The sequence below is a fragment of the Microtus pennsylvanicus genome, chromosome 21, assembly GCF_037038515.1.
Source record: "Microtus pennsylvanicus isolate mMicPen1 chromosome 21, mMicPen1.hap1, whole genome shotgun sequence".
In the NCBI taxonomy this organism is placed as follows: Eukaryota; Metazoa; Chordata; class Mammalia; order Rodentia; family Cricetidae; genus Microtus; species Microtus pennsylvanicus.
The window spans coordinates 6,091,077-6,116,967 of record NC_134599.1 but is presented as its reverse complement, the minus strand read 5'-3'; the positions used below and the strand labels follow the sequence as shown (position 1 = coordinate 6,116,967).

Sequence of the window (25,891 nt, the reverse complement as noted above, 5' to 3'; positions counted from 1 at the left end):
CTGTATGTGATTGAGTGAACAGGTGCAGCCCTCAGCTTCCAGGAGTGGGGCATGCCAGACGTTCCCTTGGCAGCAATGTGCCGCACAGCCGTGAACAATCTTCACCGCTTACTTCACACAGGATGAGGAGCCCCACCCACTTCCTCAGACATCACAGCAGCGCTGACGTCCAAAAACAGCAACCCTCTCTAGTTTTTCCACTCACAAGTCTCCATATCCCCCACCCCTAGTCCCACAGGAACTCAAAGGCGAGGCCAACAGGAACAACTTCCCTGCCTTTCAGGCTCCGTGCCTCACGGATCCCTAACACTGAGCTGGGCCACTGCCCGGGCCCTGCCCTCCACCTTGAGGGCACTGGGGTCCTTCTTCCCAGGCAACTACTCCACAACAGCCAGCTGGGGCTAGTGCCATCTTAGCCCTTCTTGTGGGGCCCATCTTCAGCTCACAGCCATCTCTTTCCTACTCTTTGTTCTCTGGGCAAGCTCCTCTTTGAGTCCCAGATCATGACCAAGTAAAATACCCTGGGCCTGGGGGGGGGGGTGGAGCTCAAAAGATGGCTCCATGTATCTTTCCATGCCACCCCATCTAGTTTCCTGCGGCTGGGAAAGCCAGAACCTGTGGGAGAAAAAGGCTGTCAGCAAGCATTCCAGGCACCTAGGCTCTAGTAAGACAGCCCCACCATCCCAGATTCAACTAGTGAGAGACTCCAAAACTGACCCCAATTTAGTTTATCTTTGCTTGCTTGACCGTGTGGGCAATACTGACCTGAGGTATCTTCAGTCAGTGTAAGGGGCCTGGTAAGGGCTCCTTCTGGGTGTCTGTGGTCTCCTGAAAGCCCCTTGGAAACAGATTCTGGGCCCTCTGGATACCCCACTGCTGTCTTGGGCTGGAAGCAGGGCTGGAGCCTGGGGACAATGCCGTTGGGTGAGCACAGACATGATACTTAAGAAACACCAAGATCTTGCCTCTATCCCCTCCTCACCATCACTTGACCAAGATGGCTTTTCCTCATCTGGTGAGCCTGGCTGTGAAGGGCTGGACCAGGGCCTGGGTGGGGAAGAGGCTGAAGCTTCTCCCCATGGTTCCTGCTGCTGCTGTTGATGGAGCTAGATAGAGGAAGAAGGATGAGAGACTCCCTCATATGTGAGGTTGGGGAGCAAGGCCAAGGTCCTCAGCTACCTACAGAGAGCTCATAGTTCCTGTTGAGTACTCTTTAGATTCTGGCACGTCCCCCAGTATTTGTTTCGCTCACCTTCTTCCAATACCCTCTCCATACCTGGTGTAGGTAAATGGCATGAAGGCTCATCTCAGCAGAAACAAGCTCTGGGAGCTGGGTTAGCTTCTGGCCCCCAGTGCCTCCTGGGGACACACAGCTAAAACAAGATGACCAGTGTCAAGAGACACCTTCCTCACAAAGGAAGGTGGGCCAGACTGCATCCCACTTTCCAAGTCCCCTCTGTACCCTAGCACCCTCTCTCAGAGAGTCAGCACCAATCCAAACTCCCAAGCGCCACCTCTCACCTGGGGTCCTGGACCATTCGTGAAATAGAGGCAAGGATGCTGGCTGTGGCAGCAGCAGGGCAGGGAGTTGTGGGACTAAGGTCTCTCTGGGGTGGGCGGGGATTCACCAAGAGGTTGGCCAGGAAGGCTTCCGGCTGAACAAAAGAGAGCCGAAAGCATCAGAGGGGCAGCAGGGATAAGGGGAGGCCCAAGGAAGACGAGAGATGTGATGGGTTGATCTGGCTACCAGGGTAACACACAAGTCAGGAATGCCCAGGTGAGATGGAGGGTGGGACAGGCAAAGGATTAGGCAGGCCTGGAACTCACCAGTGGGGATGTGCAGTCACTGAGCACCCCTGGGGTCGGCGGGCTTCGTGTTGAGGTAGCACCCCAGGCAGCTGCATCTTGCTGCACCCGGCCCCGAAGGTGCCCAAGGAACTTCGAGCTGTGCCCAGGTGGCTGCCATTGTGGATGTGCCAGGGAGAAGCGCATTAAGGAGAGTTCGGTCTTTCCATCCTCTGCACGCTGAGAGAGTGAAGCTTCTGTCTGTCCCTCCGAGAGCCACTGCAAGGAAGAATCCTTCTGGTGTTAGAGACACCAGGACACGGGTAGACAGGACAGTAAATACTGCCTTGCCTTCCAGATGAAGGAAATCCAGGCTGCGATTGGGACTTGTTCAAGATCATCCAGTAGGGCAGCGGCAGAGCAGGACATGGGTGCTTAGTCTCAGATACAGTCAGCTCTGGTGTTTTGCCCCCTGTGCAGCCCTAGTTCCCAAGACAAGCCTGTGCTCCGCTCTTCACCCACTGGCCTGCCACCGTTATAGGCCGGGGGTGGGGGGCGGGAAGTCTCTCTGCGTTTATCATCTTTTTGTTTTTTATGTAACAGCAAATCTGTAAGCGGCTTTATATACCTGGTGTGCTTTGGTAAGGCAAGCAAATGCCTGTCTCGCACAACTTTGCAAGGCCAGGGAAGAGCTCTAACCTGAGGGTGCCCATGGCGCTTCACATCCATGAGGGCGAAAGAACAGATGTCCCCAACACCAGCCACATCCACAGTGAAGTGATGAAAAAAGTCAATAATCTCCAGAGCACGGGGGCGGAACCAGAAGAGCAGAAACAGCGGGGTGAGGAGTGGAGACAGGAGCTCTTCCAGGAGGGAGACCTAGGGAAGCAGGGGTGAGGCTGAGCAGAGATTCTCGAAAGGACCCCACAAATGATCCATGGTCACGAGCCTCCAGGAACACTGTCTAAGGTCGGAGGCCTTTAACCACTCACTCCAAAGCCTCCTCGTGGACCCAACGCCACACCCGTGTGCCCCACAACTTCTCCCAGACTACTTGTACAGGGCCTACTGCACAACCTCCTGTAGTCCCAGGCACTCACTGCTCTGTACTGAAGCAGCTGCGCCATCTGCCAGTAAGAGCTGGCACGAGCACCTGCTGCACCAGGCTCCTCCGGGAGGTAATGCATGTGTGCCAAGGCCGCCTGCAACAGGAGCTGCGAGGGACGCCCTTGGCATCGCTCCTCTGGAATGAAGGACCTGAAGGGCAGGACGGGGGTAAGGGATGCGGTTAGGAAGACCTGCAGGTAGGATGCTGGGCTGAAGGGCGTTGATGGTGACAGAAGGATTCGCTAAGGGAAAGGAAGCCTGTGCCCAGGTCAGAGAAAGGCCACACACCAATATCTCCTCCCTCTTATGTGCCATCGAACCTGGCCACTGTGGCTGTGACCCCGAGCACCGTCATGGTAGTGAGCACATGCTCCACGGCCAGCACATCCTCATCATAGACGGTGAGCACCAACAGCGCGGCAAAGAGCGCTCCGGAAAAGAAGACCAATTGGCGGGCCAGCAGCGCGCGCAGGGGCGCAGGGGGTTCGGCTGCACGGAGGAAGGCAGTCGCAGGCCTGTACGCGCGGCCCAGGCGCGCACGCAGTTCGTGCGGTAGCTCATTGAAGTGGCGCAGCTGCAGGCGGGCCAGGCGGGACCAGCGGCGCGCCCCGAAGGCGCCAGGCTCACGCCGCAGCAGCTCCACGTGGCTGTAGAAGGCGTACAGCACCTGCCAGGCCAGCACCAGCGGGCTCAGCGCCAAGTTCACGGCGGCCAGCAGCAGCACAGTGCGCCGCCAGCGTGTGGCCAGGACGCCCCGGAGGTCACTGCGCTTGTAAGCTTCGGGAAGCTCCCAGCCCCCGCGGAAGAGCGAGAAGGGACCGCGGAAGAGCAGCAAGTCCACGTTGAGAGCCAGGCCGCGGCTAAGGAAGGCTGCGCTGCCCCCCCAGGGCAGTGGACAGCGGGCAGGCAGCAGACCCTTGTTAGCCAGCGCCACCTGGTAGTTGGTGTAGCGCAGGATGCGGTGGTGGACGTCCAGTTCCGTCAGCGGCCTCGGCTGCACACACAGTCCACCGCTCCTCTGCAGCTCCAGGAGGCGGGACTGCACCTCCGCCCAGGGTACCGAGCTGAGCTCCTCCTGAGGAAAGGGGACAGGGGAGCCTAGGGACCTGTATTCCCCTCCACAGAGACGCACAACCTCCATGATCCACTGAGCTGTCTGCAAACTCCAGCCCTGGTGGCCTCCCCACCTTGGCGTTCTGTCTTCTAGCCCTTCTGCTGACAGAAGCACTTCTCCATTCTTTCTGCCACTTCTTAATTGTGCTGCTCATCACTGCCACTCATGTAGCCATTAGTCACATGCTTCCTGGTGACACCTCTTTAGTAAAATTCAGGGACTGGGACCTGGCTTCCTTTTTTGAGCCCCCTTCACTGCCACACATAAAAGAATGGAACCCCTTCTCCCTTCTCACTACCTTCTGCCTGAGCAAGCTTTGAGAACCAGGGTTGTGCTCATCCCACTCCAGGCTTCCACACAGCCCTGCCTGTGTCCATGTCTGGGGGAAGAGAGCACTCCCTCGCTTCATTTGGAGGGACCCATGTGAGCCTCAAGCCATACTTTAGCCCAGTCTCCCCAGTCCAGTTATTTCCTCGGGACCAGCCTCCACAGCTCCTCCCATCTTCCCCTCCACTGCAGGAAAGAGAAAAGGAAGGGCAAGAGGGAAGAAGGATGGGGTCAACAGCCCCAGCAGTGGCTGTGCCCAGTGCCACCCTACTCCAAAGGCTCATGCTGTTCAAGGGGAAGCAACAAATGGGGGACTGAAGAAGATGTCTTAACAATAAACTTAGGGACAAAGCTAGAAGGAACATGACCAGCGGACAGTAAAAAGTGGCTCTCAGCCGGGGCAGTGATGGCACACGCCTTTAATCCCAGCAGAGGCAAGGGGATCTCTGTGAGTTCGAGGCCAATCTGGTCTACAAAGTGAGTTCTAGGACAGGCTCCCAAGCTACACAGAGAAACCCTGTCTCCAAAAAGCAAACAAACAAAAAAGAGAGTGGCTTCCATTTCAGGTGTCCTAGAAGACTATTTCAGGCAGGCAAGCCCATCCCCACTGCCTCACTTCCTGCTGAGAGGTCTGGCTGGCCTGACCTTCCTCACCCAATCAGGATGCCTCCTGCCCTCGAAAGCTCAGTGACAGCCCGTCCTCCAAACAGCCATTGTTTTTACCACCAGCATGTGACTATAAGTCACCGTATATGACCCATCTGAGTAAAGGAAGTTCCACAAGGGTCAGAGCCAAGCTTGCTAAGTGCCAGTGCCTCCTGCTATTACTCAAGGCCCAGGGCAGGTATCATTCAGCCTCCATCTTTCTGCGCCTCTCAGTTGGTCCTTCCATGTGTCTGGCCCCACTCTCTCCTGTCCTCTGCCCATGCTGTCACAGCAGGCTTACTGGGGGAATGTGCAGGGCCTCCCTGTAAAACACCTGGATGTCCCAGTAGCTGAAGAGGTTGCAGACTGAACGAAGCAGCTGGAACAGCCAGAAGCCAGCAGCCAAGACTAGGAGGAAGACCAACAGAGCACTGTCGTGGATCCTGCAGGAGGTTGGACAGGAAGGGGAACAGAAAGGTGGGAAACCCACAGAAACACCTGCAGGTCTCAGTGGGGCTGGGTGGGGGTCCTCAGTGAGGGCTTCAGAAGTGTCTGCAAAGTCAACACTTTTCACAAACAACACTCAGGCTGTCTGTTTTCTGTATTCTCATTTTCCCATGGGTGTAAAATGGCGTTTTCCAGGAACTACAGGGCAAGTGAAGATGTCACATCATACTGACATCCTATATGACATGCACTTGTGCATTCTTAAGTTGTAAAGTTGTCCTCAGGGCTAGGGATGTGTCTGAGTGGTACAGTGTTTGCCCAGCATGCCAGAAGCCCTAGGTTTGCTCCCCAGCACTAAAAATAAACAGTTGTCCTCACCTTTAATTTCTAATAAGGTAAATAGAAACGTGACTCATAATACAAGGCTTTGAAATGCTCGGTCAGCTTGGGGTATGTTTTTAAATATGCCAAGCACTTTGAGACTTGATCTAGACCAAGGGACAGTAGAGGGAGGTTCCTTTCTTCCATCCTTTTGTGAGTTTAATCCAGAGGCACCTACCAGACCGTCACTTACTTCTCTGCACACTGGGCTGAGGGTAGAATAGCATCTGACAAGGTCACTTTGTTGTGGAACGCTCCAGGTCTCGTATGGTTCTTTGGTTGGTTGTTGAAGAGGACATTGTAATCCACACAGCGAAGGAGGAAGGTGGTGAAGGTGACAATGAAGATGAACTGTCTGAGAAAGGGATGCAGGGAGAGGGCCCTGGTCAGGCCTAAGGGCAAGGTGGACTCCTAGACCAGTTGCCAGACAAGCTGAGGCGCTATATGACCCCTCACCCATCAGAGCACCAAGACTAGAACTGAAAAAGGAGAGCTGGGGCACAGCTCAGTTGGTAGAGTGTCTGCCTCGCATACATGAAGCCCTAGATTTGCTCTCACGGACCACAGAAACTGGGTTTGGTAGCACATGCTTGTAATTTTAGCACTTGGGAGGTAGAGGCAGGAGTAACAGGAATTCATGTCTAACCTGGAATACATGAGACCCTGGTTCAAAAACAAATCAAAAACCTAAAGATAAGAAAAGAAGACAGAATTTAGGGATAGGACTGACTTCTCACCCCAGCTGGAAGACATCTTCCAACAGGATACAGGCAAAACCATTCCGCTGGTGGTAGCTGTAGATGTGGCAAGTTTGTCAAGAAATAAACCTGTCTATGGACTCTTCCCAAAGAGACTTCCCCCACTCTCCCCTGATCCACAGTCCCCCACCATGTCCCTCTGCATGCTGGCCACAAAGGATATCTTGGTGAAGAAGCTGTCCAGGTTCTGGATGTGATGCCAGGAGCCTGGGTACAGAGAAACCATGTCGGGACTTGGCATCATGGCCCATGCAAACCCAAACCTGCCTAGATCTCCAACCTGCTCCATGTCTCAAATACCCCCACACTTACCACGGAGTCCTTCAGGCACATGAAGCAAGGGTTGATGGTCCTCCCCGTGGAGGGGAGAGTCTTGGGACCCCTCAGGGTCACAGTCCTCTAGTCGTTCATAATCCTGCTCAGGGATCAGAGGACCTATCCGCAGCCCAGGATGGTCCTGGGGGCATCGGCAGGAGGGAGGGGGAGTGACCGAGGCCAGGGGTGGGGTGGAGTGGGACCCCCACGAGGGGGAAGCAGAGGTGGGTGTCATTGTGGGATGGGTCTGTGTTAGGGGTGTGGCTGGGGTGGGTGAGGCATTGTATGGAAGCTGAGAAGCCCCTGCCTCCTGAGTCACCAAGCAGGGGGACCCTGAGGCAGGAGGAAACAGTGAAGAGGAGCAGCTTCTTGTACGAGGGGCAGGAGACAGAGAGAAGACAGAGATCCTCCCTCCCCCAAGTCCCCGACATGGAGAAGCAGGCAGTGGCAGTGCCATAGGGAGCAGAGGCACTGAGCTGGGCCCCAAGTCTCCCCACCGCCCCCGCTGCCTCCGGCTCCCCCCCCACCCCATTCGGCTCACCATCAGGCGGGTGCTTCTCCTGAGAGGTTGAAGGGACTGGGCTGCTGCTGTTTCCACAGAGGTCTGTGAAGCTAAGCAGAGACTACAACAGGGACAATGACAACAACAGCACCAGGTGACTCAGGCTGGGCAGGCCTCAGGCATGCCAGCCCTCCGCCACCTGTGTGATCACTCACACACTTCTTGCAGGGCAACCTGGGGCCAAGGTCCAGGCTCCACGCCTGGGAGGGAACAGTTTGGGAGGCAGGGGTTCAAGAGCTCTGGGGACTAGAAGAGATACCTGATATCTCTGCTGCCAGCCCTTGAGGGCACAAAAGTGGAAGAGAGGGTAGACACAACAAAAATAACAAGCACAAGAAAAGCAAAATCCCATCAGAGGGTTATGGAGTCTTGGGAATGGGATGTTAAATCTTTAATTCCCTCCCCTCCACACCCAAGAGAATGACTGAAGATCACCTGCCCGCTCAGATCTGCCGGCACTTGGGAAGAGACAGAGGCTGGGAGGAAACAGCAGGAAGGAAGGAAAAGGAAGAAATGCTAGCCATCTTGGATTTGAGAAATCATCTAAAGGGCTTAAAGTAGAAAAGCCTGGTTCCTTGCAAGTTCCATTATGTCTTCTTTACCCTCTTAAACCCCAGTATACTCTCCTCCAAGCCCTGACCTGGTGTCAGGGGCCTCCTCAGAAGCTCCAGCAACGGCAGGTGGTAAGAACTTGGGAGGATGATGTGGGCATGCGGAGATGCACTGGCTGAGTTGAGTTCCTTGTTGTTGCCTCATCAGGGAGGAGGAGGCCCAGGTGGCTGGTCTGATGGCTTGCCCAACGCCATTCCCAAGGTCCTGAGTCACCAAGTGCCCTAACCGAAGCCATGCCTGAGAGGCTGACTTGGCTAGCAGGTGTCAGGGCCTTCAGGGTTTAGGCTAGTACCCCAGAAATGGAGAGAAACATGGTGCTTCCTAGACTGTTTCCTGGAGGAACATGGAGGACTTTCATGGAATTTCCCACAAGTTTGACCCAAGTTTTCTTATTTTTCTGCCTCCTTTCTGGCAAACAAATTGTCACCATAGTTTTCATGGCTTCCATACCTTTGTGGCTGGGCAAGGTGTAGAACTATGAAAACTTTTTTGTAAGTGACAAAATAGAAATGGGGGGGGTGGTGGGAGTGGGGACTCATGATCTTTCTGAGACCTCTAGAGAGAGAGGTTAAGTGAGGTTTTAACTGGTACCTTCCTGGGCCATCACAGCATCCTTGATGGTCCGTACTTGTTTGCGACTACACACAGCCTGATTTCCTCGGTCCAGTCTCACTCTAAATTCCCTTATCCACAGCATCTATTTTCCTCCCTCAGTCGTTTTGAATCTCGGAAGCACCGTCCGTAGTAACACTAATTCAAATGTTCAGATGAGGGCCAGAAGAGGCGCCCCCTGGTGAGCAGTGAGTATCAGAGCGCTTTTCCCTGACAAGTCCGGAGGGGAACAGGAACGAGTCAGAGCCACTCCCACCAAGAAGCCACAACCCGGTGGAGGAGGGAGTTAAGAAAATAATTACATAGAAGGTTTGGTGACTCAAGCCTATAATCCCAGCGCTGGGAAGGAAGGATAGCGAGTTCAAGACAAGCCTGGGTTACGAAGGGAGTTTCAGGCTAGCCAGAGCTACGTAGCAGGACTCGGTTGGGAGATCGTATAGGGGATAATTATAGCAATAATAAGTGCCCCACAGGTGCAAGCGCCTCTCGCTCTTGGGCTAGAACCTGAGGCCAGTGATTAAGACCTAAATCAGGAAGGAACCTGTGGGTTAGATCTTAGGTTGCACCTTGATAAGCTTCATAATCTCCATACGAATCATTCAAAATAATTAAGAGTCACTATCAGGACCAGTCGGGGCGTTTTCAATGCATGTGGCTCAAGTCTCCAAGAGCTGGAGACTAGAGTGGTGGCATGTCACGTGCATGTAGGTTTTGGTTTGTTTTAAACTTCCCCAGTCTATTTTCGCCCATTCCTCCCCCCAAACTAGCACAAAACACTCTCTGAAGATGTCAGGGCACGTAGAGATTAACAGGGATATCCTGAAGCCAGAGCGTTAAGACCTCCCCTAACGTGAGAATAAACGTAGCACACCCTCCGACCGTCACCTGACCCTAGGGCACTGAACGAAAAGTACCGCCTCAGCCAACATTTTATCCAATCACAGCTTTGTGACAAGTCTGATGACTCTTTTCTCCAATCACCGCTGAGTTGCGAGGGGATTGTCGGGATGGTGGCCATAGCTAACATGGAGCCCTTGGTAGGATGAGAGTGAGATTGCCGTTGCCCATTGCTCCTGTCTTACTGCCTCATCATGTTGGTGCACTTATTTCGGGTCGGAATTCGGGGTGGTTCATTTCCAGGCTGGTCGCTACAATCCTTGCGCTTCCAGACATTCTCGGCCGCCAGGTAAAAGAATGAGGGTTACTTAAAGTGCAGGCCATTGACCGGCCGGCATCGCGCGGGGCCCGCTGGGAGGTGGAGTTCTGGACTCGCGCGTGGCCTTCTGGGAGCTGTAGGCTCTCTCGGCAAGAGTAGAATGTCACTCCCCAGGGAATTGGCCTCAATTATTTACGGTGCAGCATGGGTGCCAGCAGGAGGCTCCGCAGGTCTGCACCTACTAGTGAACAGGACACTTCGGACTCCGGGTCTGTGGTCACACCCAGGCACCACTGCCCATCAAGAGGCGCCTCTCGCAGCCGGCGTCCGCTTTCTGGTAATTTGCCTGGAGATCTGGACGTATCTGTAATTGGTGTCCATAGATATTTACTATTGATGGTGTTTCAGGATTAGCCGAAATAATTTTAAACGATGAAAAGAGATTCTTTAGCTCGCGAGATGGTTCAGTGGGCAAGGGCACTTGCACCAAGCCTGAAGACCTGGGTTCGACCTGAGACCTCTTATAATAGGAGAGCGCAACTCCGGCAAATTGTCCTTTGACCCCAAACCCGATAAATAAACACATACATTTAAGTTTTTTTAAAGTAGTTCCTAACTGGGCTTAGTGGAACTCTGTGAATTCAAGGCAACCTGATCTATAGAGAGCTCCAGGCCAGCCAGAGCTACGCAGTGAAATATCAGCATTCAGGCTGAAGCAGGAAGGCTGCTGGGAATTTGAAGCCAGCATGGGCTACAGAGTGAGTTCTGAGTCATTTTGGGCTATGGCGTGTACAGAATGAATCAAGAAGTGATTCTTAGAGCTAGATGCATTAGGAATTGAGTCAATCTGAACTGGGCCTAGTAGGAGCCTACAGTCCTATTTTCTCAGGAGGCTGAGTCTAAATTCAATGTACAGTAGAATGTATATCATACATTCTAAATTCAAGGCCTAACTGGACAACTTTGTAAGATCCTGTGTCAAAATGAAGAGTAAAAAGGCCATTCGGATGTTTCTCTAGGTAAAGATGTGGTACCAGCATGATCCCCTGAGTTTGTCAGTCCTTGGGACCCACATGTGGAAGCCAAGAACTGACTCCTGCAAGTGTCCTTTGATCTCCACTCACTCAGGCATGCACACACACACTCATACACACACGCACTCACACACATACACACACAAATAAATAAAATGTAAAAAATAAAGAGCAAAAAGAGGGCTGGGATCATGTTCAGTGGTAGAACATTTTCTTGTCATACATGAACCATAGGCTCAATTCCTAGTACCCTGGGTGGAAAAACCTGAGCCATTCTTGGTAAGATTTAAAAAATAAAAACTCCAGCCGGGCAGTGGTGGCACACTCCTTTAATCCCAGCACTGGGGAAGCAGAGGCAGGTGGAGCTCAGTGAATTTGAAGCCAGCCTGGTCTACAAGAGCTAGTGCCAGGTCAGGCTCCAAAGCTACACGGAGAAACCCTGTCTCGAAAAAAAAAAGATTAAAAAAAAAAACAAACTCCAGCCTATACTCACTGAACCAGAGGAAAAAATAGGTTGAAAACAAGCAAGAATCCAGAATCTAATTTTTTTCTTCCCCCTCCCCTTGCTTTGTTTTGTTTTTGTTTTGAAGACAAGGTTTCACTATGCATCTCTGACTGGCCTGGGGCCGGAACTCACAGAGATCCCCACCTGCCCCTGTCTCCTGAGTGCTGGGATTGTAGGGGTGCCCTGCTACCCAGAATCTAGAATTTAATTGTAAATATTCTATAAGAAGCAACTGTTTCCCTAAGGAGTCCAGAGGAAGATTGCCAAGGATGGGTGACCGTGTGGAAAGCCCATCTGTTTGATGGAGGAAGGACAAGCCCCGAGCTAGAAGTGCTAGGCTGGAAGCTGTCCACCAATTGTTGGCGATCACAGTGCCTTCTTAGAGTCTTGGTCTGGAGGAGATGAGAGTAGCTGGAAAGTAGCCATGGTAAATTATTAATGCTTTGAAAACAGTCTTTAGGAAAGAATGAGGGTGTTGATAATATTTAAACCATAAAGAGACACAAGGTAAGACCAAAAAAATGAATGCGTTCATTTCAGTTCATGAAAGGAATTTAGCAGTCAGGGTCATTTTGAAAGGAATATAGTAGAAACTGTCAGAATATGTGTTTCATAATTAAGGGAAGTATTTTGTGAAACCTTTCAGCTTTGGCATCCACACACACAGAGTACTGGATTGTACTGGGGAATTGTGCTAAGTCACAATATACAGTGCCAGTCACAGTGAATCTGTATGTTTGCAAAACATTGCAGGTGTCAGGTCAGCCTGTGATGCAGCTCCCTGTGCATGGGGACCTGCACAGCCCCACAAACATCTGCTCAGTAGACATTTCATATCCCAGAGGTTTCCTGTGTTCTAGAGAATAAAATAAGGCCTTGCCCCCTCAGGAAGATACTAGCTAATGGAAAAGTAGGCCAGTGGTACAGAAAGAAAAGGAAGTGAGTTTTGTCTAAAACTGAAGGTAGATTGTCTTCAGGGACAGTGGGAAAAAAGACAAACCGGGCAAGGTTAAGCACAGGCTTCCCTGAGAGCAAAGAAGGGGTGAAATCTATAATAAGGAGGGTATGGAAATACGAAAAGCCATGATACTAAAGACCAAGCAAAGCCTCACTCTGGATTCTTATTTATTTTTAATTATGTTTATGTTAATTATCTTTGTGTGTGTGTGTGTGTGTGTGTGTGTGTGTGTGTGTGTGTGTGTGTGTGTGTGTGAGAGAGAGAGAGAGTTATGTGTACAATAGCACAGGTGTCAGAGGAGGCCAGAGAGATTGGATCCCCTCAAGCTTCAATTACTGTTGTGAGCTTCCTGCTAGGAGTGCTGGAATCAACCTCAGGTCCTCTATAAGAGCACTATGGAACTGTTAATGAGGTCTCACTTTGTAGCACCAGCTGGCCTTGAACTTGAAATCTTCCAGCCTCAGCCTCCCCAGTCTGGGATTTCAGAAATGCATGGCCACACCCCGCTTGTGCGGTCCTCCTCAGTAGTCTGTTTTGAGCATTCCTTTGTGTACTTTTGGCCAGATAACCTCTGCTCCAAAAGACTCCCTCTGCCCTGGCTTCCCCTCCTGCTCTTCTCCTGTGACTTCTAAAATACAAATCTGATTTCATTACGCCTTATCCTAAAAACCACAGACGGCCCTGAAGAGCCAGCAATGTGGTCTTCTCACATCCTGGTGCTTTGCAGAGACTGGGATGACTGCCCGGCCAGGGCACCTGCTTCCTCTCCCTCCCCATGTGCCCTGTCACAGCTACATTGTTGCTGAAACTCTTACTCTTACTGAGGAAGCTCCTGAGAGGTTCCATTGCCTCCCCTCCCCTCTATCCCTGTCTGAACTTGACCAGCGCCCATTCACCAGTGCCTCTTCTGATGCTTTTGTCAAACACAGCGGTGCCTGCTGCTCTCTGACCTCTAGGCCTCTTCACCCCACCCTTACCCCAACCAGCATGACCCCTCCTGCTGCTCTCTGACCTCTAGGCCTCTTCACCCCACCCTTGCCCCAACCAGCATGACCCCGGGAGAAGGAATTTGCTTTGCCCAACTTGGTCAGTTCCATACTCCATGACACACTAGGTTCACAGATGTTGTAAGCAGTTGAATCTACTTTTCCATTATGTACGTCTCAGACCTGAAGGAGAAAAGGACTTGGCCATCTAAGAGGATGAGATTGGTCCTTTGTGTTTTTCTGTGTCCTCTGTCAGCAGTGGAAGAGGAACATCTGGCACTCAGGGCCTACCTATGAGGTAGGGTAATGGGGTAAAATAAGTCCAAAGACTTTGGGGCCTCTCTGGCCTCGACTACCACACATAGCCTTGGCCATATCAAATTTAGGACGGTAGAATGAACTGTAGGTTTCTGGAACCAGACGGCAAAGTTCCCTCTTCCCCATCTCATCCCTTGGGACAAATTGTACTACCTGCCTGTTGTTGTTCTTACCAAGAGAGAATAAGGGCATCTTCTAGAGTCATGGAGGGACTATGGACCATCAACTCACAATTTCTAGGTCGTGGCTGCCATGTTGATTACCTTGCACATGTGCAGGGACAGGCCCAAAGAAGCTTGCCCCCAGGATTTTCTCTGAACCAGCCTCTTGGAAGCCTTGGTCTGCCCTGTAAAGGAGGCCTGGGGCTGGCTGCCACTCCACGACTCTTCTCACTCTGACAGGCTGGAGACCTGTGCTGACCAGGGTGCTGGAGGCTAAATGGGGGCCTTGCTGGCTGATGCTGGCTGAAAGGCAATGCTAGGGGAAAGACTCTTAAGAGTGTAGTCTGATAACATTGCATTCCGCATGTGTGCAAGTGTCTTACAAACCAGAGTTGCTTAAGACTGTCCTAAGACATTCACTCTAGGTGAGGTAGCACATACTGAGTCATAGCTACTCAGGAAGCTGAACAGGAGGGTCATTTGGGAGCAGAAGTTCAAGGCCAGGCTGGGGAATATTAGTAGATCTTATCTCAAAAGTAAAGTAAAATAAAAACTGTCCCTAGGAGAGGCAGCAGATGCTGTTCCAGAGGCTCACCCAGAGCCCAGGGGAGTGGTTAGTCATTTGAAGGACAACCAGGACCACAGCTGTCAATGCCTTTTCCTATCTACAGGCCTTCAGATGACCGATTCAGCTCCTGCCTCCTCCGGGCGGTGGCCCAGCTCCGGGCTCACCTCCCTCGAGTCCCACCAGCTTCCCGACGGAGCCCCTCTGCCTGGTATTGGGTTGGGGGAACCTTGGTGGTTCCTGCAGTGCTGTGGCAGCATCCCCGCCTCTACCTTGTAGCACTGTGTGAAGCCGAAGGATCCCGTCCTGCCCAGCACACACCCAGTGCCCTGGAGCTGCGCTTTAACTGGAAGCTGTTCTGGCATTTCCTTCACCCCCACCTGCTGGCCCTGGGGGTAGCCATTGTGGTGAGGCTTTCCCTGCCCCTCTATGCTCAAGCCAGGAAAGGCCTAGGCAGCTCCAAACCTGAGTTGCACAGGAACAGCATTTCTGCCTTGTGGGAACAGCAAGGGCCGCCTGGGCTCTGGGCATCAGGATGACCCATGCGGGGGGACTGAGTTTGTGGGATATGAGAACTCAGGGGCTGGAGGCCTGGATGCTTCTGTGACCACATGAGCAGCCCCAGGGTGGACAAGGCTCAGTAAGGGGAAAGGAGAAGCCAAAGTCAGAACTGGGGAGGGGACAAATATGGCCTCCTCTCCAAGTGTCTTTCCCCTCTGTCCCCATTCCAGCTGGCCTTGGGTGCGGCACTAGTGAATGTGCAGATCCCCCTGCTCCTGGGCCAGCTGGTGGAGATTGTGGCCAAGTACATGAGGGACCGTGTGGGGAGTTTCGTGTCTGAGTCCCGTAGGCTCAGTACCCAGCTGCTCCTGCTCTACGGTGTTCAGGTACAGTGGGGTGGGAGGGCCTGGGGCTCACAGCAGCCTTCCTGGGGCCTCCCTGAGTACCAGGCCTCTCTTACAGGGATTGCTGACCTTCGGATACCTAGTGCTGCTGTCCCACATCGGTGAGCGCATGGCCATGGACATGCGGAGAGCCCTTTTCAGCTCCCTGCTCCGGTACTGCCAGCTGTAGGGGGTGGGTCCAGGGTGACTGATGGCTCCCAGGAGGTCTCGGAGGGCCAGATCCTGAAGTAACATCTCCCTGTCTTCCTCCACCTACTACCATCATGTTTCACTGCCAGGCAAGACATTGCTTTCTTTGATGCCAAAAAGACAGGGCAGCTAGTGAGCCGCTTGACTACCGATGTGCAAGAATTCAAGTCGTCCTTCAAGCTTGTCATCTCCCAGGTCAGTGGGTCAGGCAGGCCCTTGTGCAAAGTCAGCAGCCAAACTTGCCTGCCCCTGCCCAGCTCTCAGTAGAGTGAGGCTTACTACTCCTGGGGAAAGTGTGAGATAAAGAAAACAATGAATCTGGAGGGAGTCACAGGACAGTGTCAAGGTCAGGACAGACTGTTGCTCCACGCTCTGAAACCCTGGCTCCCCCAGAAAGCCATTTATAGGCCATTATGAACCACCCTGGTAGGAGTAAACTCACTTGACCCAGCCTGACCCCTTTGTACCCTTTGCTAGTCAGCATTGAATTCATGAATGACTCTCCTACATACTGACAGCCCACCCTGTGAGCCCCTCCCTCACCTGGCTCCGGGTTTGGCAGAACTCTGGCCCGTGGCAGTCAGCGTATCCCTGTGCAGCTCAGTGTGTCCAGAACAGAAATAAGCAATGGATTTGTCTAGAGTCAAAGGAGTTTAGCCTGTGGACATTCCCACCCGTCGCTTCCACAGCTTGTGATCAGGTGGTCACCAGTGACTGCCCCAGGACCTCCAGAGCTGTACCCATCCCACCCTCGCAGAACACCCCCCACATGTGCTGATGCTCCAAAGCCTCCTGCCTTCCTCTCGCTACCCAGGGATTGCGCAGTTGTACCCAAGTGATTGGTAGCCTGGTGTCCCTGTCTATGCTGTCCCCACGCCTCACACTGCTGCTGGCTATCGCCACACCTGCCCTCATGGGAGTGGGCACCCTGATGGGCTCAGGTCTCCGAAAATTGTCTCGCCAATGTCAGGAGCAGGTACTGGAATTCTTGACATGTCTCCCTTGTTTCTTCCTAGCATCTCTGGCCCATTCCTCTTGACCCTCGTTGCCCCTCTTCCTGTCTATAACCTACTCCCTGTTTCTCTGTCTCCATGCAGATTGCCAGGGCAACAGGCGTAGCAGACGAGGCCCTAGGCAATGTTCGGACTGTGCGGGCCTTTGCTATGGAGGAGAGGGAAGAGGAGTAAGTCCTGGGAAAGCAGAATACAAAATGGGTCCATCATTCTCACATACCCTCCCTTGCCCTGGCCCTCAGCCCGGATGCTTCCTGAGTGCCCAGCCTGGCCTTTCTTCCCAGACGCTATCAAACAGAGCTGGAGTCATGCCGCTGTAAAGCAGAAGAGCTGGGCAGGGGCATTGCCTTGTTCCAAGGGCTCTCCAACATCGCTTTTAACTGTGAGTGAATGAGGCCCTGCCTGGGAGGGGACGTGGGCGTGGACTAGGTGAGAGCAGAGATAGGTAGCAGTCTCCACCTGCCCAGATGTACCTTCATTTGTGAGATGCTCCAGCTACCAACAACTGTAGGGAACTAGAGAGTGACATTCCTTCCTTAGCTTACGGAGAATGCTACAGGGCACCCTTAGGGAGTGTGTGTACTCTTGTCCCTCCCCACTCCTATTTATTTTTGTGCCACTAGGGTAGAATCGGGACCTTAAACATTTTAGGAAAACTACTACTACTGATCTGTCTCTCCAGCCCTTTATAGGTTTTTTTTTTTAAGATTTTTAATTATTTATTATGTATACAGTGTTCTGTCTGTATACCTACAGACCAAAAGAGGGCACCAGATCTCATTACAGATAGTTGTGAGCCACCATGTGGTTGTGGAAATTGAACTCAGGACCTAGGAAGAGCAATTAATGCTCTTAACCACTGAGCTATCTCTCCAGCCCCTCATTTTTTTTTATTTTTAAATTATGTATACATGTGGGTCTGTGTATGTGAGTGCAGGGCCCACAGAGGCCACCAGAGCTGAAGTTACAGGCAGTTGTGAGCTGCCTGATGTGGCTGCTGGGAACTGAACTCAGGTCCTCAGCCTGAGCGATGTGTGCCCTTACTTACTGAGCCATCTCCCCAGCCCTTCACTAAGTCACCTAGGCTAACTTCAGACTTTTTCTGTATCCCAGGCTGCCTTGAACTCATAATCCTCCTGCCTTAGCCTCATGAGTGTTAACTAAATATCATTAAACCTGGTGTGCTCATCTTGTTTTGCAAATAAGGAATTCAGGCCTAAAAGTCATCTGGTGGCAGAGCAGGGATAAGACTCAGGACTCAGCCTTCATCTCTAGCCACTTCCTGCCTCACTGCCTGGCCCCTTTCCATGTAGGTATGGTCTTGGGCACCCTGTTCATTGGGGGCTCCCTTGTGGCTGGACAGCAGCTGAGAGGGGGAGACCTCATGTCCTTCCTGGTGGCTTCCCAGACGGTACAGAGGTGAGTGGGGACCATTCTCATCTCTCAGTAATTCTGTCTTCTTCTGTCCCATCCTGCTTACTAGGAGAACAGGGGTGCCAGCACGCTTGGAGGAGGGGCTAGTGCATAACACTAACTCTGCCTGGTCCCCCAAGGAAACACAGCACAGGGAAGAGCCCCAAAACTTCCACCAGAGCCTTCTCTGGCTTCACTGAGCCTGTATTCAGGAAAGCAGTCAGTATCATTAGCTTTCCAGACAACCCTCAAGTGTTCTTGAGAAGCTTTCAAAAACCAAGTGAATTGTGGTGACATAGACAATGGAAAATTTACCACCTTAGCCATTTTTAAGTATCCACTGTGGGAGCGTTGTGCATGTCCCAGTGTTCCAGTCACCACTGACACCTATCACCTGAACGTTAGCTTCCCACAAAAGTGAGACTTCACTCCCTTTAAACACTAGCTTCCTACTTCTCCCCAGCTCTGGCACCCTTCTACTGTCTGCCTTCTGTGACCCTGGCCACACTAAAGAGCACACAGAAGAGCAATCACACATCATCCCTCCCTTTGTGTCTGGCTGCTTTCACCCAGCACAGTGCTTTGGGGGTGAGGGTCCCCTCTATCTTGTGGCATGTGTCAGAACTGAGTATTCTGTAGATAGACCATCCTTGACAGGCTTTTTAAGGGCTGTCTTGGCCTCAGACCATTTCTTGGGATGAGACACAGCCTCCTTACTGCACAAATGCTACTCCTTGCTTAGTTGAGCCCCATCTACCCTGTGTGGCAACCTGGAGCTCATCTGTCCCCTTGGGCATAAGGCAGCCTCAGTGGGCTCCCCTTATGGGCTTCTAATGTAATCCCCTTCTCTTTCTCAATGAAACTCAAACACTTTCTGTTGTTTTCTACCTGGCTTTCCCTATATATAGCAAGCATAAACATATAAATATATATTATAAATAATTAAAGAATGAGTATACTATAATAAATAATTAAGAGCAAAGACATATTAGCACCTTCCATGTCAAGAAGTGCCCCCTCTTCCTCAAATTGATCCTTCCCTACAGAGATAAAACTTTTGAGGAGGGGGTAAGACAGAGTTTCTCTGTGTAGCCCTGGCTGTCCTAGAACTAACTATGTAGTTCAGGCTAGCCACAAAGTCACAGAGATCCGCCTGCTTCTGCCTCCCAAGTCCTGGGATTAAAGGTGTGCATCAACACTGCCCAGCTAGAGATGACAGTCTGATCCCGGTGGAGCCCTGTCCCTGCCCAGAGTCCTATCTTGCCATTGCTGTAACTCCACCGTTTCTTAGAGAATGGTTTAGTGACAGTGCCCAGGTGAAGTAAGGCCAATCCTGAGTATGGTAGAACAGTCCCATCCCCACTGCAGCCAGAGGTCTACAGAGTACACCTGGTTCCCAGCTGCATGAGCATTGCCCCTGGTTCCCTTCCTGCTTCACACCAAGGACCTTCAGACCCTCTGGCCCAGCAGCTGTTCCTTCCTGTCTTTGGGATCTAGGTGCTCTGATTGCAGAAGAGGTGGCAATCACCATGTCCCCTCTGCTACCTCGCTGACCTAATTAATTCCCTGGTCAGCTTGGACTCTAGCACCTCATGATCCTTCTTGTGCCGTGCACTCAGCCTAACTACTTGGCTCTCCTCCCTGGGCACACACCTCCCACCTTCATGTTCTTACCTGCCTACTACTGTACTACTAAGCCCTAAGCAACACTGTGCTTGTAACTGCGGGGCAGCCCTGGGGGCAGCCTGCACCATCTCAGGCCCGGTCAGATCGCCGTCACCAGCCACCTGGAGGACCGGCCTCCTTAAGGAAGCTGCTGTGTTTCTTCCTGGCCCTTGCTGTGTATCCAAGGGTCCACATGTCGGGGCTGAGGTCCAAAGGGAGGAATGAGCAGGACAGAGCAGTCCCAGCTAAGTGTTCCTTTTGGCAGAGAATGGATGGTCTCCTAGGGAACTTGTCCGGGCCAGTTCACTTCATCAGTCTGCTGGCCCCATTGTGCCAGCTCTCAGAGCAAGGTCAGGGCACTCCCGTGAGTCATGTGTGTTTTGGATTTCAGTTGCGGTTGGCCCCTTTGCCAGGCTCTAATGGCTTCCAGGTCTCCTGTGAGCCGGTCCCATCCACATCCACAGATAACTCACCCACCTAGCCCCGCCCTCAGCCTTCTGCTCCTGACAAGTGCCTATTTCCCTAAGCCTTCCATAACTGTTTCCTTGGGAACTTTAAGGTGCTTACTCCAGCACCTTTAAAAAAAAAGTGAATTTGTCCCATAGCTTTCTGGGATGGCAGCCTTTTTCCTCAGAAAGGACCCATTGCACACAGCTGCATATACAGTGCTGGGTTGGCCAACCCACTGGGGACCGTGACTAAGGCTGTTGACTCATCTGCCTCCTTAGCTCATAGTAGGCGACCAGCTCCAGCCCCAGCCCTGCCAAGACAAGGGAGGTGACCCACTGTCTAGACAGATAAACACATGCCATCTCCTACACATACCCAACTTTAGGGCAAACCCACAGTAAAATCTTTGTGGGGGAGTTTTGCTTTGGGGGCTCTCCAGGGCTTCCCCGTATAGCCCGGCCCCTATTTTCTGAAAGGGCGTGACTCCTTCTCACCTTACTTTGAAAGTGAGTCCTTGTTTCCCCCGATGTCTAGCATTAGGTCTGTCCTCCCACTGTGGACCTACACCTATCCCTGTGACCTCTGTCAAGGCATCCATACAGTCAGGTCAGGTAGAGGTCATGGGATCAGTTATACCCTTTCCATTTTGCTGATGTCCTCTATAGTGCTGTGGACCAGCTTCACCCTGCATACTGAAGGCCTGGAAGCATTTGGGCATACCGTTGAGTCCCAAGCATGTCCCACATTCACTACCTCCTGGAGCATCCTCCGATCCTGGCTTAGCCCGTAACTGGAGAGGAGACAGAAGCTTAGTGATCTGGTATCACAGGGTCACAGGGCTCCTGTAGCCATAAGATATTGGGGGCCTTCTCTGCATTAGCCCTGTGTCCTTGTCTCTCCTACCACAACCTTTCCCTTCTCTCCGGCTCTTATTAACACCTCTTCCAACTCTCTCACTTGACAGGTCTATGGCCAGTCTCTCTGTCCTGTTTGGTCAGGTAAGTGAGATTGTCCCAAGATGGTGTGTGTGTGTGTGTGGCTGTGAGAGCTCTGGATAGATACACTACAGCCCTATCCAGTACCAGAAGCCCCCTTCCATGGGAGCCCCAGTTTCTAATTTAAACTACAAGCTGGATTCCCTCTGCAGGTGGTACGTGGAATGAGTGCGGGTGCCCGCGTCTTTGAGTACATGGCCCTGAGCCCCTGCATCCCATTGACAGGGGGCTACTGCATCCCCAGCAAGGACCTCCATGGCTCCATCACCTTCCAGAATGTCAGCTTCAGGTCAGCATTGGTGGGTGGGCTGAGCATGAGAGGAAGTCGGGAGGCATTCTAACGGAATACTCCCTGTAAGCAAGGCCCTGTCAGGGGACTTAGAAGGACAGTAAGGTTCAGAAACCCGGTCTGACTGGGGCTCACTTTTCCATCCACAGCTACCCCTGCCGCCCCGGCTTCGAGGTACTCAAAGACTTCACCCTGACGCTGCCACCTGGCAAGATTGTGGCCCTTGTGGGCCAGTCTGGGGGAGGTAAGGAGAACCTCACCATCTCCTGTTCTCTGGTTCATTTTTTGGTAACCACTTGGAGCAAACCCTATTAGTTCCTGCTCCTACCTGGGATGGGTATCCTCCATGCCACAAGGGTCCCTTTTTGCTGGGAGAGTCTCCAAAACCCTCTCTTCTCTCCCCACACCTCCAACTTCCCCTTCCTCCAGGAAAGACCACAGTGGCTTCCCTGCTGGAGCGCTTCTATGACCCCACAGCTGGCATGGTGACACTGGATGGGCACGACCTGCGTACTCTCAACCCCTCCTGGCTTCGGAGCCAGGTCATCGGCTTCATCAGCCAGGTGAAGGGCAGAGGCTGGCAGGGTCTGACCATCAAACCGGAGCCCCTTTTCTTTCTTCTCCACTACTTCTCTCCCTGATCCTCTGAGGATGTCTGTGGCCATTCTCTAGGTCCAGGATGTCCTCTCCAGACAGCTGCAGCTCGATCCTCGTACTCCAGAGCATAGACGCTGCAGTCTTAGGATCTGAAAGCAGAGGTCCTGAGACTGCCAGTGGCCACCACCCACCAAACCCAACAAGGGGCCATTTTTTTCTTTATGGGCTAGAGATAAAGCCAAGACACCACTATGGGAGTGACAACTACCCACATGTAGGAAGAGACTAAAACTCAAATGGCCCGCTATCACTTTATAGCGCCTGTCCATCAACACCTTTGGTGAGGGAGTCTGTGTCCCACTGAATGAGCCACCCTGTCCTCACATGATTGGAGTCTGGCTTTGAACTTCAGACCCTCCCTGCAATTGGGGTTCTCTAAAATAGGTCCCTGGTGCTCATGGCAGTCCCCAAATTCTGAGACTGAACTCAGTGTAGTCTGTAAATGCCATCTCTGTGTTCCCGTGCCCTTCAACCTTGCAGGAGCCAGTCCTATTTGGAACAACCATCATGGAGAATATCCGATTCGGGAAAGTGGACGCTTCTGATGAAGAGGTGTATACAGCTGCAAGAGAAGCCAATGCCCACGAGTTCATCAGCAGCTTCCCTGATGGCTACAGTACCGTGGTTGGTGGGTCCCTTGGTGGGAAGCTACTGGGTCATCAGGGCAGTGGTGAGGCTCAGGAGCAGGGTTCTACGGGCAATAAGCAACTCAGTGTGACTCTTGAGAGGGGCAGCTCAGAGATAGAATAGAAACCAGGAAATGCCAGACTGTGGCTGAGGGGACAAAGGTGGCTCTATGGGGACAGAACTCCAACTCATGTGACTTAGGCATAACAGACTAGACAGGGCTCCGAGAGGAGACAGAGAATATAACAGTGGTAAATGGGAGAACGGTAAATGGGACTTGTATACTCTGGAGCCCTACCATAACCCAAGACAGGAAAGAGGACTCCTCTCAAAACTGTCCCTGTTCTTCTGGTTCCCAGAATACCCCAGGTCTCTTGCACTTCAGTGGCATCCCTCAGCACAACAGGCTGGCATCTTGTGCAGGCCTTTCTCATTTCAGGGTACTGGACCATACAGTAGCACACTAACTCGTGCCTGTGACACCCTGAGCCTTGGATGTTCATCCCTACAGCCCTTCTGTCCAACTCTGGGGCTGTGTGTATCATATAGAGAGTATGTGCTAGCCAGCCGCTGGGTTATGTACAGAATGTTCCAGTACCTCTCTAGGCTTCTCAGCTACTGACCTGGATCTTTCAGCCTGTGCCCATCTCTAGCAGTCCCTTCAGGTCCTAATGTCGCTGTGCTTACATGCCCAGGGCTCTGTGTTGTTCTCATGGGAGGCCCTTGTCATCTCTCCTGGTGGGCACTTCCTTGTGGTTTTAATTCCAGTGTCCCTTGTTATTGGGCTTCCCAGGACTGTTCCCCTTAATGACCTGTGACCCTGCCATTCTTTTGCAGTCCCTTGAGGTTATTTGTGGCTCCCAGAATGTCACGTCTGTCCTCTGTGGCTTCAGGTGCTTCTGTGTTTAGCATTTTTGCTGCACTGCTCATGCTTGGTTACCAAGTGGTCTTACTACAGCTGAGGCTGGGATCCCGGAAGCTAGTTGTTGCTGTAGGCACCTGCTGGGAACTGCTCACTCAGCTCAGAGACCCGCCTAGGAAGGGGCACTCATGCATGTGTTTTGTGTGTACTATCCTGCTGGAGCTCTCGGACTGACAAGTGTGCACACAGGGTAGAGACGGGGTCCTGAGAGGAGCCTGATGGAAGTTCCTAAGTATCCAGTGCACATTGCCTACCACCACCAAGTGTGGAGCCAAGGATCACTTCAGATCCTGTCCCCTCTTTCCCTAGGTGAGCGGGGCACAACCTTGTCTGGTGGCCAGAAGCAGCGCCTCGCCATTGCACGTGCCCTCATCAAGCATCCCACTGTGTTGATCCTGGACGAGGCAACCAGTGCCCTAGATGCAGAATCTGAAAGGGTAGTGCAGGAGGCACTGGACCGGGCCAGCGCTGGTCGCACCGTGTTAGTCATTGCCCATCGGCTCAGTACTGTTCGTGCAGCCCACTGCATCGTCGTCATGGCCAATGGCCAAGTCTGTGAGGTCAGTCGGGCTGGGAGTGGGCCGTGGCTCAGGTAGCATAGCTAAGCTATATGAGCACCTGGCTTGGCTCCAGGTGCTTGAGGTCATGTTCTGGGAACAACACCCCAACAGACCAAGGTCTTCCTGTCTGCAGATAAGCTCTGACCTCTGGGAGAGGTGAGCTGCAGGCTCCCAGGACCAGAGCATGTGTATGTGTTGGTGAAGAAACTGAGGCAGAGCGCAGAGCTGGCCAAGGGCTCAGATATCGCATCAGGGACTTGTGGGGTTTTTTTGTTTTGTTTTGTTTTTTGAGAAACCTATTCAGCTTTTTCTGTGTAGCCGTGGCTGTCCTGGAACTACCTCTGTAGACCAGGGACTTGTACGGGAGCAATCAGGGGCAGAACTCAGAGCCTATGCATGTATATCTCACAGCCCCAGCTGAAGGAAACTCAGGAGGGATCAGACCTCTCAATGTCAGCTGAGCAGGAGGAGGCATTGACTAATCAAGCTATGTCCGAGGTGTTTCATTTAAAATGAGCCTGGAGTTGTCAGGTGTCTCTATAAGGGGCACTAGCTTACGTGACTGGGAGCCTAACAGGTGGTTGAGGCTGGGGCTCGCTCTAAGTTTAGCTCTGTTGAAATGACACTCCTTCTGTCTCCAGGCCGGGACCCACGAAGAACTCCTTAAAAAGGGCGGGCTGTATGCAGAGCTTATCCGGAGACAAGCCCTGGATGCCCCACTGACCTCAGCCCCACCTGCAGAGAAGCCTGAAGACCCCAGGAGCCCCCAGTGGAAAGCCTGAGACACCCCCCCCCCCCCGGGGTCAGATCACTGCCAAGAGCCAGTCTGGGGCTGGAGCTCTGCTGGGGACAGAGCTCTTAAGGGGCCAGTGTGGGATGTAGCCTGCACTTCTGCTCCTGTAAAGGATCTGGGCCTAGCAGCTGGGGTGGGAAGGTGACTTTCCTCCCACCTGCCCTGGCTCAGCTCTGTGATTACTGTGATGTACAAGGTGAGGCAGAGTCCCTGAGGCACCTCTGCTTGACTCTTTCCCTCTGTCCCAGTCCTGCCCAGCACTCTAAGGTTATTCAGGCCCTCACTGTGGGGACTGAAAATTCGCAGTCTGGCCAGGCCTGGTAGAATGGGTTGTAATTCAGACACTTGGGAGACTAAAGTAGGAGGATCGAGGCCACCCGCGCTATATAGTGAGACCCTGTCTCAAATAAATCCTAAATAAATAAATATAATAAAAGACAATTTTAAAAGAGACTAAGGCTGTAGCTCAGTAGCAGAGTGCCTGACATATAGGAGAACCTAGATTTGAGCCTTAGCACTGCAAGTAAAATAATAAAATCCAGGGTTGGAAGTAACCTGGGACCTCAGACCTAGGCTCCACCTCACCCTAGGAAGGACCATACATCCCTAGCCTTACTCTTGCATCCCCAACAAAGCCGCAGCCATGGTCTCTGGCAGGATGAAGTGGTAGCAGTCTATTGTACAAGAAGCACCCAGCCTGCCTGGCTGTTTCCTGTGTGCTTCATATCTGACCTGGTGAGACTATAAAATCTAAGAGACATTAAAGAGACTGAGACTGGGCCATGTGCCCAGATACTGGCATGATGGTGCAGACCTGTAATTCCTGCAGATGGCAGGTAGAGGCAGGGTGATCAGTTTGAGATCATCCTTGGCTACATAGAGTTTGAGGCTAGCAAGGCTTTTATGAGAGCCTGCCCCAAAGGTGGAAGGCACAGCTAATACACAAGGCAATATGAGGTTCATATGAGTAGCCATAAGGATCATGGAAGTGGTGGATTGGTGGCCTCACCTTGAATGGGGATAAGCAGACAGCCTGAATGACATGAGCATATGGCCCCAAAGCTG

The 25,891-nt window shown here is 52.4% G+C and overlaps 2 protein-coding genes across 3 annotated transcripts; one reads left to right on the top strand and one right to left on the bottom strand.

The window, feature by feature from the left end:
- Positions 1 to 780: 780 nt before the first annotated feature.
- Atg9b (autophagy related 9B) lies at positions 781 to 7,423 on the bottom strand. The gene is made up of 13 exons (XM_075955325.1): positions 6,877 to 7,423; positions 6,728 to 6,771; positions 6,544 to 6,608; positions 6,000 to 6,161; positions 5,280 to 5,421; positions 3,213 to 3,967; positions 2,886 to 3,042; positions 2,485 to 2,664; positions 1,828 to 2,064; positions 1,522 to 1,655; positions 1,277 to 1,373; positions 983 to 1,106; positions 781 to 905 (listed from the first exon to the last, which is right to left on the bottom strand). Exons 1-13 carry the CDS (start codon positions 7,421 to 7,423, stop codon positions 781 to 783), a joined length of 2,769 nt encoding a protein of 922 aa, XP_075811440.1.
- A 2,241-nt stretch (positions 7,424 to 9,664) lies between these two features.
- Positions 9,665 to 25,627, top strand: Abcb8 (ATP binding cassette subfamily B member 8). Of its 2 annotated transcripts, XM_075955814.1 has the most exons (16): positions 9,665 to 9,851; positions 14,455 to 14,755; positions 15,080 to 15,235; positions 15,312 to 15,406; positions 15,532 to 15,637; positions 16,257 to 16,418; positions 16,540 to 16,625; positions 16,740 to 16,837; positions 17,769 to 17,874; positions 20,948 to 20,981; positions 21,131 to 21,267; positions 21,417 to 21,511; positions 21,697 to 21,830; positions 22,405 to 22,552; positions 23,783 to 24,033; positions 24,675 to 25,627. In XM_075955814.1, exons 1-16 carry the CDS (start codon positions 9,757 to 9,759, stop codon positions 24,813 to 24,815), a joined length of 2,145 nt encoding a protein of 714 aa, XP_075811929.1. In that variant the 5' UTR covers positions 9,665 to 9,756; the 3' UTR covers positions 24,816 to 25,627. The 2 variants fall into 2 exon arrangements, with proteins under 2 accessions (XP_075811929.1, XP_075811930.1); XM_075955815.1 differs by lacking the exon at positions 14,455 to 14,755.
- The last annotated feature ends 264 nt before the right edge of the window (positions 25,628 to 25,891 follow it).